At 34.5% G+C, this 14,905-nt stretch overlaps 1 protein-coding gene across 1 annotated transcript in view; it reads right to left on the reverse strand.

Moving 5' to 3' along the window:
* ptprq (protein tyrosine phosphatase receptor type Q) overlaps positions 1-14,905 on the reverse strand; it is a 74,984-nt gene that overhangs the window by 11,827 nt on the left and 48,252 nt on the right. The window contains exons 36-50 of the mRNA XM_073850216.1: positions 12,529-12,840; positions 11,643-11,918; positions 10,936-11,087; positions 10,709-10,850; positions 10,287-10,568; positions 8,910-9,233; positions 7,283-7,401; positions 7,013-7,199; positions 6,679-6,920; positions 4,283-4,349; positions 4,044-4,202; positions 2,079-2,298; positions 1,908-1,981; positions 585-684; positions 373-501 (exon numbers count right to left, since the gene is read on the reverse strand). Coding sequence (XP_073706317.1) covers positions 373-501; positions 585-684; positions 1,908-1,981; positions 2,079-2,298; positions 4,044-4,202; positions 4,283-4,349; positions 6,679-6,920; positions 7,013-7,199; positions 7,283-7,401; positions 8,910-9,233; positions 10,287-10,568; positions 10,709-10,850; positions 10,936-11,087; positions 11,643-11,918; positions 12,529-12,840 — 2,785 coding nt within the window. The remainder of the gene's footprint in view (positions 1-372; positions 502-584; positions 685-1,907; positions 1,982-2,078; positions 2,299-4,043; positions 4,203-4,282; positions 4,350-6,678; positions 6,921-7,012; positions 7,200-7,282; positions 7,402-8,909; positions 9,234-10,286; positions 10,569-10,708; positions 10,851-10,935; positions 11,088-11,642; positions 11,919-12,528; positions 12,841-14,905) is intronic.

A 14,905-nucleotide genomic window follows, 5' to 3' on the forward strand; every position in this document is an offset into this window, starting at 1 on the left:
TGTCATGGCTGCCTACATTGGACTACTTCCTCATCCCCTTTACCCCTCCCCTGTTGCAATGTTATGTCTGTGTCTATGTGCTACTGTACCTCTCTCTTCCAATTATGTCTCATTCTTCGTTTTCCATACCATTTCGTTGCCTTGTACTTGTACATGATTGTGATGACAATAAAGTTGAATCCAATCCAATATAAGTTGCACATTGACTACTCTAAAATACATCCAAGTTTCATTTCTATAGTATTGTCTCTTGAGAAGATATACTAAAATGGTTGCTGAAATGTGAGGGGTGTCCTCACATTTGTAAGATACTGTACATATAAACAGATAACTAAAGTCCACTGTTTATGTACAGTGTGTATGATGTCTCACCGATTAATCTTCTCCTCTTTGAGCTCCAGGTCAGCCACTGCAATGAGCTGATCCAGTTTGAACTTGGTCTCGATGATCTCAGCCTCTCGTGGAGAGTATGTCCCACCTTCCTTCTGCCTTCTGTGGATCCTGGGATTAGAGAACGTGAGTTTTTTGAAAAATACTATTTGAGTATGTTGTTGAATCCCTATTTACAACAACACTTAACTTACCTCACAGATCCGTATATAATCAAAATTAAAAACAATGCCAGGAAAAATGACAGCAAGACACCGAGAATGATCTGCTCGTCTCTGGTTAGCAGGCGGTCATCTGAAATCACAGTCGATATTCACATTGAAATTGAAACAAATGAAATTGAAAAGAAGTTACACGTATAAGAAAGTAAGTTACACATAAGTTACACGTTTAAGAACGTAAGTGAAAGTGAAAAAAAAGTGAAATCATTCTAATATGCTGATTTGCTGCTCAAGAACCATTTCTTATTATCAATGTTGAGAACAGTTCTCAAGTTAATGTAATGTAAAGAAAAAAAATCTTAGTTAAAAATTGTAAATAAAAAGGAGAAATGCTAACCAAAATAACAAGGCATTATAAAAATTATTTGCATTTGCAATTTTTGGGGGAAACTGTGTATAATAAAAAGTAGTAAAAAGTAAAAGATATCAAACTGTAGTTATAGAAGTTATAAATATTTTTTTTTAAATAAAAAACATGTCATATCTGTGGAACACACAAGAAATTTGTTTTGAAGAATATCTGTTTTTTATATATAAAGAATTAATAAGGACTAGGACTGCCAAGCTGCAAAATAAAAAAGTTACAAAACAATTACAGAAATGTTATTTTTTGGCAAGGACTATTTTTTTTTTAACTCTATGTGAAAAATACTTAAAGTACAGTTAAACCAAAATGACACCTTCAACATTTCTCACATTATTACAGTTTGTTTGCTGTAGTTTAGAAAATGGTATTTAAATATGACAATAACTCAGAGTTAAACTGTCAGAACTAATTAATCTTGATAATGACAAATAACTTTGATAGAAATGTATTTAATGGATTACAATCAACTAGAATTTTTCTTTTGACAGTATTTACACAACTATAAACTAACAATACTTTATTGAGCAATTACCAAACAATGCTTAATTTTGTTCAGACTGTGGTGTAAAAAGGCCACATTAGCAATAAAAAACCACTTAAAAGCAAAACATCAGGCCAAAGTGTTTGAATAATTTTACTGCAAGTCCACTGTATGAAGAATTGCTGGGTATAATATGTCACAGTTTACTTTACTTTTGCTATCCTTACTTACACAAATGAACATAAATGCCCTGCACCCACTAGTAAAATATAGAAAATGATATCTGGTGTCTGAATAATTTTCGGTTTGACTATATATATATATAAAAAAACTGAAAGTATTAAAAATCTGTAAGGGAATGAGGGAAAATCTGAGTGAGACATCGCTCACATCTGGATGCATTAATATTATAACAGTAACAGTCCTTGTGTGCTACTTGCGACCATACCTGCGGTTCTGATCCTATCTGAGTACTCTGAGTCTGTGTACTGCCCACGGATGTTTGTTGCCCGAAATTTGAACCTACAATATAAAAATAAACAATAGGAAACAGGTTAAAATAATTCCTGGCTAAAAATATTTACAACACAGATTAGTTGTATGTGCATATGTCTCTCACACATAATATGTTTTGGGTTTCAGGGGACCATTACAAAGTGTCTTGGCATCCTCAGACAGGCAGCCCTCATCTGCTCCTATAATGTAAGTGTTAGTGTTTGTGCTCATGCGCTCTGCTTTCTCCGAGCATTTTGGGTTAAAGAAGCCCTCGTCGGTCAGATACGGCGCAGAAGGGTGGAGGAAAACACTCTTCCAGTTGGAAAGATTTCCGTAGTCCATCACTGCATCAACATTAGAATAAAAACATAAGAATAAATCTTTCTAATGTTTTGAAAGAAGTCTCATTTGGTCACAAAAGCTGCATTTAAAAACTGTAAAATTACATTTTAAAATAACCATTTTCTATGGAAGCCTGTTTCCGCCACTGAATAAAAAATAAAAAAGGTAATTGCGACTTTTATCTCACAATTCTGACTTTTTTCTCCGAATTGTAAGATATTAACTCGCAATTGTGAGTTATAAAGTCAAAATTAAAAACTCACAAATCTGACTTTTTTTCTCAGCATTGCATGATATAAAGTCACAATTCTGAGAAATAGTCAAAATTCTGAGAAATAAAAATTGCAAGATATAAACTATAGTTTATGTCTAGCAATTCTGACTTTATAACACTATTCTGAGAACATGAGTAATTTTTCCCCTCAAAATTGGACTTTATAACTCACAATTGCGAGTTTATATTTCACAATTCTGAGAAAAGTCGTAATTGTGAGGCATAAACTCGCAATAATGAGAAAAAGTCAGAATTGCGATATTTTATCTCCCAATTCTGACTTTATTTTTCACAATTGTGAGAAATTAAGTCAGAATTGCGTGATTTGTGTGATACAAACTCAATTCTGAGTAATAAAGTCGCAATTCTGAGAAATAAAGTCACAATTGTCACTTTTTTTCTCAGAATTGTGAGCTTATATCTCGCAATTTGTTTCTTCTTTTCTCAGAATTGAAAGTTTATATCTGTGAGTTCATATTTTGACAATTCCGGGAATTGACTTTTTAACTCGCAATTGCAAAATTATATCTCAATTCAGAAAAAAAATCAAACTTGTGAGACATAAACACGCAAAGGCAAGAAAAGAAGTCCCAATTGCAAATTTTTATCTCCCGATTCTGACTTTATTTTTCACAATTGTGAGAAATTAAGTCAGAATTGCGTGATTTGTGTGATACAAACTCAATTCTGAGTAATAAAGTCGCAATTCTGAGAAATAAAGTCACAATTGTCACTTTTTTTCTCAGAATTGTGAGCTTATATCTCGCAATTTGTTTCTTCTTTTCTCAGAATTGAAAGTTTATATCTGTGAGTTCATATTTTGACAATTCCGGGAATTGACTTTTTAACTCGCAATTGCAAAATTATATCTCAATTCAGAAAAAAAAATCAAACTTGTGAGACATAAACACGCAAAGGCAAGAAAAGAAGTCCCAATTGCAAATTTTTATCTCCCGATTCTGACTTTATTTCTCGCAATTGTGAATTTATATAATGCAATTTTAAGAAAAAAGTCTGAATTTTAAATTTATATCTCAGAATTCTGCCTTTAAAACTCGCAAATTGTGATATTATATCTCACTTCTGAGAATTCTGATGACAACATTCAGAATTGTGAGATACAAAGGTGCAATAACCTATTTTTATTCTGTGGCGGAAACAGGCTTCCATAGTTTTCTCTTCTGAATATATATATTTTTAATGTAATTTATTCCTGTGATGCCAAAAGTATTTATACTCAAGAATCATTTTAAAATTTTTATATGTTCAAAACATTTTATCAGGAGTATTTGATGAATAGAAGGTTTCAAAAGACTAGCATTTATTTGGAATCGAAATCTTTTGTAATATTATAAATGTTTTTACTCTCACTTCTGCATCCTTGCTAAACAAAAGCATTAATATCTTTAGTAAAAAGGTCTCCTTAAAGTGTTTACTGCCATCATTGCTAGTGTTAAATGTAATTTTTAATACCTGCTGGTTCAGAAACAATGACCTGAACTTTTTGAATTGGTCCATGGTCATCAGTGAAGAAACATTCAGGCATCTCAATGGTGATGGTGTTGGAGGTAGAGATGATGACACCTGCACTGCTCAGAGCAGCTCTCGGCCTCCTCGTCGGTTTGGGTGGCGCTAAACAAACCCGCCAGAGTCTTAAAATGACAGTCACTTCCAAGTACAGCTGACTTACAAAGTGAGCAGTTTTCTCATACCTTTCACACCTGTGGTGACCTGAACCTCTGAACTTGGTCCTAAACCTGCTCCATTAACAGCTGCTATCTGCAACAAGTACAAAACAAATGCATTTGGCCAAATTGTGTATCTCAGCAAACAACTATAAATGCCACTTTGTGCAGGTGAAGTTTTAAAACCAAGAGGAATAAAAACATGATTTAAAAGACTGATGCAAATATTGTTTTCCATTTTTGGAGCTGCCTTCTCTGTTGTTACCTAGATACGGTTTTAAATAGCTGCCGCTAGTGCTCACAATGGTATCGGATGATCCAAACATACCACAGCTCAGTACACTATCAGAAACTGAAAAAAAGCTGTCTTTGGAGTGGTATCCTTTCAAAAGGTACTGATATGTACAGTTTAGTTACTAATATATATATATACTATACATTTTAGCTTGTTTACCATAGAGTACTGCCCGAGTGACAGTGCATGTAGGAAAAAAGGCTGGAGATGCACTTTGGACCAAACAATCAAACCAAGCAAAAAATAAAAAAATAAAAAATTATGAGAAATAAAGTCAGAATTGCAAGATATAAACTCACAATTCTGACTTTTTATGTCATTTTATGGTTTTATATGTTCAAAACATTTTATTAGGAGTATTTGATGAATAGAAATCGTTAATAACATTATAAATGTTTTTACTGTGACTTTTGATCAATTGAATGCATCTTACTGAATAAAAGCCTGAATGTCTTTAATACAGGGTTCACACTAGATTCAAGGACTTTTAAGGACTTTTTATTTTATATCAAGCACTTATCAAATTCACACCCCCAGCATATGTAGCGTCATAAAAGTGCTTACTGTACTGAACATTTCACTTACACTTACTACCATTTACATAAAAAACGTCAGAGTAACAATGATGTGTAGGTTTCATAAATTTAGACAGTTTTAAACAGTCGTGTTCAAAGGAATTTAATAAAATCTACTGAATTTAATACTGGTAATATTCAAATGCAATTTCTAAAATCTTGATAAAATATGTATTAAACTGTTTTTTGCTGTAGTTCTTGTACAAAATTTAAATGTATATATATGTGCTTTGAAGTCCCGTTCTGAATCAAATGATTTGAAAAAAAGAATGAGAAAAAAAGTCCAAATTGTGAGATAAAAAGTTGCAATATCCTATTTTTATTCAGTGGCGGAAACAGGCTTCCATAGTTTTCTGTTCTAAACATATTTTTGAATGTAATGCATACCTGTGATACCTGTGAAAAATTATTTATACCCAAGAATCATTTTTTTTTGTTTATGTTCAAAACATTTTATCGGGATTATTTGATGAATAGAAATCTTTTGTAACATTATAAATGTTTCTACTGTATCTTTTGATCAACTGAATGCATCCTTGCTAAATAAAAGCATTACTATCTTTAATAAAATGTACAAAAGCTGTCTTTGGGGGTGTATTCTTTCAAAAGGTACTAATATGTACACTTCAAATATGTACGATCAAACCAAGCAAAAAATTATAATAATTGTGAGAAATGAAGTCAGAATTGCAAGATATAAACTCACAATTCTGACTTTACTTTTTCAGCATTGCAATATTATATCTATACGTCTATATTTTGCAATATTATATATAATAACAATTAAAAAAACAATGTTTTACTGTAACTTTTGATCAATTTAATGCATCCTTGTTGAATAAAAGCACTAAAGCTTTAATAAAGGGTACAAAGGCTGTCTTTGGGAGTGGTATCCTTTCAAAAGGTACTAATATGTACTATTTAGATGCAAACATGGTACAAAGATGTACATTTTAGCTTGTACTGCCCCAGTGACAGCTTTGCATGTAGGAAAAGAGACAATCAAACCAAGCAAAAAAACTAAAAATTGTGAGAAATGTGTGATATAAACTCACAAATCTGACTTTTTTCTCAGAATTGCAAGATATAAACTCACAATCCTGAGAAAAAGTAACAATTCTGAGAAATAAAGTCATAATTGCAAGATATAAACTCAAAATTCTGACTTTTTTCTCAAAATGTATTTTTGTGAGTTTATATTTTACAATTTTCAAGTCTTTTTTCCCCTTAAAATTTGACTTTTAATTCGCAATTCCGAACTTATATTTCACAATTCTGAAAAAGTCACAATTGCAAGTTTTTATCTCCTATTTCTGACTTTATTTCTCATTTATAATGCAATTCTGAGAAAAAAGTCAGAATTTAGTCAGAAAATTTTAATTTTAAGTCAGAATTTTTATTTAGTGGCAGAAACAGTTATCCATAGTTTTTTTTTTTTCTAAATATATTTTAGACTCGAGATTGGAGATGCACTTTTTGGACCAAACAAACCAAGCAAAAAAAAATAAATTTGGTGTGAAAGCCCCTAAAAAGTTTAGGTTTTAGTTTCCTACCCTTATGCTGTAATTGAATCCACCCTTCAGTCCATCAATAATGGCTGTCATGGTATTATTAAGGTTGCTGATCACAGGCAGGCTGTTGATGTAGAAGTCCAGTTGCCCATTGCGATAGATGGCGACATGGTAGGCACTGATGTTTCCGTTCGGCATATCCGGTGGAGAGAAGGTTACATAAACACGTGTCACTTCCTCTGGGATCACCATCAATGTCACATTTTTGGGAGGATCTTTGGGCTCTGGGAAAACATGACCATGAATGTCACAAATAAGTTATGCATGCATGCATTCAATGGATATCTGATAATCAAGCATGCACAAACATCCTCACCATCCTCCAGGGTTCTGACGAGGACAGGTTCAGATGCTTTGCCGTCTGTGCGAGCGTTGGAAAGCTGGCCCGTGAAGGCGGTGATGGTAATAGAGTACAGGGTAAATGCAGTCAGGTTCTCGACAACCACCGTCCTGATCTCTTCTGAATACCGCACTAGGCTTATGTTATATTCCGAACCGTCCAACTGAAACAGGATGAAGACAAATTGAAGTAGAAACTTTCGGAATGTCAACAGATGAACAAGATATACCAAGTATATGAACTCACAGCAGTAATGTCAATGATGTATGAGGTGGGCCCTGAGATGACCGATGGCTCATCCCACACAATCTTTAACCCAGTGGCAGAAGGAAACACTGATATGTCGCCTGGCGGGGCATCAGGGTCTAAGCCAAAAAGATAGAGTGGGAGATGAAAAAAATAGAGAGACTTAATAAATGTGTCCTATAATCTGCATTTCTCATATTGCTCCTACGCAGAACAAAGAATGCTCTCTGCAAAAGCTAAGTACTCCAGAATGTGTGGGGGGAAAAAATCATCTTGAGAGTTCTTGAATCAAGGCTAATGGATTGGGCAGCGTTTCAACAACATTGCCATTGATTTTCAGTATGGAACTAAAATCGTGAGAATACTGCTCTGATTCACAGGATCCCTGAACACTGCAGAGATTTCACAGCAGTGTCAAACAGAAACGAATGACAAATGACATATTTCAAACACAGTGAAGCTCACAGAGGCCATGCATTATTACTTTCCTGTCCTGCTTTCTTTTGGAATCTCAACATAACATAAAAGTTTTTAACAAAAATATTGGTATCTTAATGCTTGTCTCAGGAAAATAATAAAAATAATAATAATGTATGGCCTCTAGATATATTTTCTATATGTTTCCTTTTTTGTGTGTTTGTTTTTTAAAAATTATAGAGAAACTTTGGAATATGTAATATATATATATATATATATATATATAGAGAGAGAGAGAGAGAGAGAGAGAGAGAGAGAGGGATTTTTACCAAAATAAGAGGGATCATACAAAATGCATGTTATTTTTTATTTAGTACTGACCTGAATAAGATATTTCACATAAAAGACGTTTACATATATTCCACTTTTTTTTTTTTTTTTTTTTAGTTACCATACACTTCCACACAGTTTTTTTGTTTCGAGAAAGTTGTTCATGAGTCCCATGTTTGTCCTGAACAGTTGAACTGCCTGCTGTTCTTCAGAAAAATTCTTCAGGTCCCACAAATTCTTTGTTTTTCAGCATTTTTGTGTATTTGAACCCTTTCCAATGACTGTTTGATTTTGAGATCCATCTTTTCACAGAGGACAACTGAGGGACTCATATGCAACTATTACAGAAGGTTCAAACACTCACTGATGCTTCAGAAGGAAAAACAATGCATAAAGAACCAGGGGGTAAAAACTTTTTGAGTTTGAAGATCACGGTAAATTGAACTTATTTTGTCTTCTGGGAAACGTAAGTATAGTCTGAAGAGCAGTACTAAATGAAAAATAAATGCAATTTAGGCAAAATAAGAAAAATGTACACATCCTCATTCTGTTCAAAAGTTTACACTCCCGGCTCTTAATGCATTGTGTTTGCATCAGTGAGTGTTTGAACCTTTTGTAATAGTTGCATACGAGTCCCTCAGTTGTCCTCAGTGTGAAAAGATGAATCTCATACTAATACAGTCATTGCTGGAAAGGGTTCAAATGCACAAAAATACTGAAAAATTAAAGAATTTGTGGAACCAGAAGTATTCTTCTGTTAGACTATATGTAAGAAGCAAAAGTCTCCTATTTCATCATATGAGACATTAAACACGTCTCATTTGTGATTTTTCTTTCTTATAGGAATGTGTTAATGCACATGTGTTTATGTCTTACGTACTTCCTGCAAGTGTCTGTGTGTGCATCCAGTTGGAGGGTTCTCCGGCTCCTGCCCTGGTGAACGCCACCACTCTGATACGATACTCTCTATATTTCTGTAGAGGGGAAATTGTGACTCCTCTAGCTTCTCCTTCAACCCACTCTACATCCTCACTCTCCACGCAGGACTCCATGTGTTGCTCCGGCTCACAATTTCTTGCCAGTTGGTGAATCTCTACATTATAACCCTGCAACAAACCAGGAACATGGACAGGACGCTGCCAGCTTAGAGACACACTGCCAGAGGTAACATCCATTATTGTCAGTGACTGGGGCGGACCAGGAACTGCAGAAAGAGAAAGAAACAATCTGTATGATCATGCCTGTACCACAAATGGTGCAGAGTAAGTTACAAGCCAAACTTAAAGGAATAATTTTAAATTTTAATTTGATGTTTATCTGCTTCAGTAGAACACAAAAAAATATTTTTAACTCAAACCATTGCAGACTGTCAGTCATATAATGGCAGTCAATGGGACCCACAGCTTTAAGAGTCAAAAAAACATACACAGACAAAACCAAATTAATCCCTGTGGCTTGTGACAATACACTGAGGTCTTGACAGACAAAACTATTGGTCTGTGCAAGAAACTGATCAGTATTTATATAATTTTTTACCTATGATCCACTGCAATGTCCAACTGTCCTGAGCGCGTTCACAACAGCCGGTGCGTGACACATCAACATGCTCTGACATAGTAGACATCTGCACGTATATCACTTATGGTAAAATGGTAATTATTTGTGCTTATCCAGATTGTTGCAACTGATTTAAAACTAAAACATTACGTGATTGTGCAAACTCATCCGGAAGTGTTGACTTTTCGACTAAAATTATGGTTGCTAGCTCTTCGTCAATCACCAGCTGTTGTGAACGCGCTCAGGACGGTTGGACATTGCGATGTGTCGGAGGTAAAAAATTATAGAAATATTGTTTTGTTTCTTGCACAGACCGATTGTTTTGCGTGTTAAAACCTCAATCTATGGATCTAATGGATTATGGACTCTATGGGTATTTGGCTGGGAAAAGTTTAAAGTTAAAACATCTTAATTATGGATTTGTTTCTCACAAACATGAAGCTTTTGCATTCACAAGACATTAACTGATAGACTGGAGTGGTGTGGATTACTAATGGATTTTTGTGATATTTTTATCAGTTGTTTGGATTCTCTTTCTGACGGCTCCCATTCACTGCAGAGGATTCATTGGTGAGCTAGTGATGCAATGCCAAATTTCTCCAAAACTGTTCTGATGTTCAAACAAACTCATCTACATATTGGAAGACCTGAGGGTGACTACATTTTCAGCAAATTTAACTATGCTTTTAAGACATCATACCTGATTCTGAGGGAGTGTGTGCAGTGCAGTTAGCTTCCTCCCCTAATCCAGCTGAATTAACTGCAGCTACGGTGATGACATAAAAAACGTCAGGCGACAGGCCGACGAAAGTGTGCGCCACTGCGTGTGTGAGCGTGAGAGGATGAGCCTCCTCCTCCAGATCTCCAGAGCGAATGAGGTAGTACAGAATCTCTCCATTAGGATGAATTGGAAGCTCCCATTCCATGTACACTGAATTCCAATCCAGTCCAGAGCAAGTCAGATTCCCAACGGCATCTGACACTGAAACATACCAACACTACAGATTTATCTTCATTTCATCTTCAAGGTTTTTTTTGTATAGTTTTTAAATGTTTTAAATGTTTCTTGAACACCAAATGAGCATATTAGAATAACTTCTGAAGGATCATGAATGTATTTACCTGATTCATTGGTGGTGAATACGACAGGCAGGCTGTACTGATCTCCATTTCCTGCTCTAGTGAATGCACACACGCTGATTTCGTATGAATTATGAGGTCTGAAGCCACTCAGTTCTGCTTGTGTGGATGCATCTGATGAGTTCTTGGGTAAACAGGGGCATATGAAGTTTAATTTACTGAACATAATTGCACATTTTGTATATACTTAGACATGGGGGGGATATTACCTGATATCTGTAAGTGTATGTGTTCAGTTCAAGTATTTGGAAACCATAATGCTGGACGATTCCATTGGGTTCTGGACTAGGTTCCCACTGAAGCCACACTGAATTCACAGTGTGGTTAAAAATAAACAGGTCGTGAGGTGGAGACATTGGGGCTGGACACACAAAAAGGCCATGACACATTAGACACAATAAACATGCAAATTTATAATTGTATGAATTTGGAAAGTGGGATTTTCAGATTTGAAATGTCAGACATATGATTTCAAATATCAGACTTTATTTACTAAATTTATAAGGCAAGGCTTAATAAGTAGGGGTCTTCCCTTGGACCCCCATGAATTTAAAAAATCAACAGACCTCCACTACAGAGGCTTGGGATAACACATAACTTTATTGCTTGATTAAAAAATATTTTTATTTTTCTTGATTTGTGATATAATCCTGAGCAAATTTGTTTCAGGATGGTTTGATGAATAGAAAGATCCAAAGATCAGCATTCATCTGAAATAAAAAGCTTTTGTAACACTACACTATTCCATTCAAACGTTTGGAGTCATTTTTGGGAAAGAAATTTTCAGACTCCATTTTCAATTCCATTGTTTTAAATATTCAAATATCAAACAAACTTCAAATTCAAATATTTACATTTAAAAAATCTTTTGAACAGATCAGGTCCCCTAGATCAGCAATAATGGTATGTCTCTGACCTGCTTCATCAGTATGCAGTGGAATAATCACGGAGGGACCGACACCTATGCGGGTGACCGCACCGATGGAGAGATTGTAAGGTGTAAACGGAGTGAGTTCTGAGAGCATTAGGTGTGTTTCAGTGGTGTAGGTTTTGTTGACTGCCCCAGGACCCTGTAAAACTACAGCATAATCAATAATTTCTCCATTGGCCTCCACTGGGGGGAACCACGACACATGGATAGAGGTGCTGGAGAGATTCCTACTAGCCCCAGGCAATGGAGGAGAACTTGGAACTGTCAAAACACAGATACACAAGTGTTTTCAATAAGTATGCTTTATATAGTTAAAGTGAAAAGTTTACATACACCTTGCGGAATCTGCAAAATGTTAATTATTTTACCAAAATGAGAGGAATCATACAAAATGCATGTTATTTTTATTTAGTACTTACCTGAATAAGATATTTCACATAAAAGACATTCTTTTTACACTGAGGACAACTGAGGGACTCACATGCAACTATTACAGAAGGTTCAAATGCTCACTGATGCTCCAGATGAAAACAAAAAAAAACATGCATTAAGAGCAGAATGAATGTGTACATTTTTCTTATTTTGCCTAAATATAATATTTTTTCATTTAGTACTGCCCTTCAGAAGCTACAGAAGATGCTTACATGTTTCCCAGAAGACAAAATAAGTTAAGTTTACCCTGATCTTCAAATTAAAAAGTTTTCACGTGGTATTGTGTTTCTCTTGTGAACTATATGTAAAATAACATGCATTTTGTATGATCCCTCTTATTTTGATAAAATAATTAACATGTTGCAGATTCTGCAAGGTGTATGTGAACTTTTGACCTCAGCTGTACATGCACATGTAAAATACAGGAAGTGATGCATACCATCTTCATCTGTTCGCAGGTGTAGCATTGCAGTGTGGTTTACGGCTGATCCTGCACTGGTTGCAGGGGTGACTTTTATGATATAGGGAAAATACTTCCTAAGCTTGGTGAAGAGGTAGATGTTGTCTGTGGTAGTTTTGGAGATGGTGATGTTGACCGTGCGGTTGATGGACGGGTGGGTTGTTCCTGCCTCTTGGAGGCTCAGCTGGTAGAAGACTCTTCCGTTGGGCTCCAGAGGAGGGTCCCAGCTGATGACTACAGCCGTAGAGCTGTAGATGGTAGCAGTGAGGTTGTGGACTGGACCACTCGGCACTGCAGCAAGAGGAGGGTGTGAAAGAGATACAATTAATAATATGTGAAGAATGGCCAACAGATACACTTTAGAACAGGGAACAAATCACTAAATAACAGATGCTGGTCCAATGGGCAACCAAAAAATTAAATGAGGACTTGTTCCCCAATCTAAAGTAATAAAATTAGGGTTCATCTCATGAAAACTTGCAATATCAGGACATATTTCACCTCAAAAAAAATAAAATAAATAAAAATTACATAAAAAAATAAAGCCTATTAAATGACTATTAAGAGTTTTTTTCAACGTGAAATGTGACCCTGGACCACAAAACCAGTCTTAAAGTTTTTGAAATTGATGTAGGGTTTGTTATGATAGAAAAATATTTGACCGAGATTCAACTATTTGAAAATCTGCAATCTGAGGGTGCAAAAAAAATCAAAATACTGAGAAAATTGCCTTTAAAGTTGTCCAAATGAAGTTCTTAGCAATGTACTGTATATTACTAATCAAAAATTAAGTTTTTTAATATTTATGGTAGGAAATTTACAAATTCATGTAACATGATCTTTACTTAATATCGTAATGATTTTTGGCATAAAAGAAAAATCAATAATTTTGACCCATACAATGTATTTTGGCTATTTACCAGTGTGACTTAAGACTGGTTTTGCGGTCCAGAGTCACAAATGTGGGGAAAAAATACTGTAAAAAATATATATTTTTTTAAACTTTAAAGTATATTTAAAGATAATATTTCCTTAATTTAATTTAATGACTGATGGATGAAATTTAAAGGTTTTGTAAATATATATATATATATAAATAAACAATTAATATCCGTTTAATTAACAACTATTTGAAAACTATTTAAAAATCTGGAATCTGAGGGTGCAAAAAAATCTAAATACTAAATACTGATATATTTACGGTAGAAAATGTACAAAATATCTTCATGGAACATGGAACGATAATTTTGACCCATACAATGTATTTTTGGCTATTGCTACAAATATACCTGTGCTACTTATATATAATATAAAATAAAATAATATAATATAATATAATATAATATATACTTTTTAAAATCTTGGAGTGAAATATGACCATGCGATTGAGATTCACCCTTTAGATGTACAAAGCTCTATCCTATTAATTATTATTTCAAGTAACATTTAATTTAGAAATTTATGCTTAAATCAAGCATAAATGGCACACTGCAACATCAAACCAGTCAATGATTCAAACGAGTCAACAATTATAATGATTAATAATTAAAGCAGTGAAGATAAATAATCTATCTTGAAGTAAGAGATTAAAATATTCATTAAAAATACAAAAGCACACATTCAACACACACTTAGACACAATATTCAGCAATTTCACACATCTGTGAGTCTGTGGAAATGAAAAATGGTAAATAAACTCCGGCACAGCGTCTGCAAAATCCAGAGTCAAGATCACAGATACAGGAAAGGAGAGAGAAGCAGAGAAAGACAAGTTGATTGTGTTAGTAGGAAAATCCATCTGGAGCGCGTTCTGTGTCTGAGATATTGCTTTGGGCTGAACTGAGGTGCTGAAGCTGGCTGATTCTCCTGTAACTGCAAACCGATCAGACACAATCACTCACAAAAAGCCAAACAGGACCATGGCGTTATTTATTCATTTAAAACACTTTCAAAATCTCAGACACCAGGGGAGAAAAACCTTCATCTGTCTCAGAAGGTCACCTCTGCACCGTTTTTCCCAAAATCACACCAAAACTGTTTAATACGACTCTTACATAAAACCTCGACACATGGTATAGATTCTGAAACCAGGTTAACATATTCATATAAATATATAAAATAGGAAATAATTCATTTTAGTGCTTAAAGGTTGCTCTTTAATAGCTTAGAACACCAAATGTACTTCTCAATTGTTTCTTTTAAGAATCAGCTCAGATGTTACTCCTAAAAGAGACCACAAATGTGACCCTGGACCACAAAACCATTCATAAGGGTCAAGATTTGATGCATGATTTGTTAGGGTAGGACAAGATTTGGTCCGATATGCAACTATTTAAAAAATCTGGAATCTAAAGGT

This window comes from Garra rufa, chromosome 11, assembly GCF_049309525.1.
Source record: "Garra rufa chromosome 11, GarRuf1.0, whole genome shotgun sequence".
In the NCBI taxonomy this organism is placed as follows: Eukaryota; Metazoa; Chordata; class Actinopteri; order Cypriniformes; family Cyprinidae; genus Garra; species Garra rufa.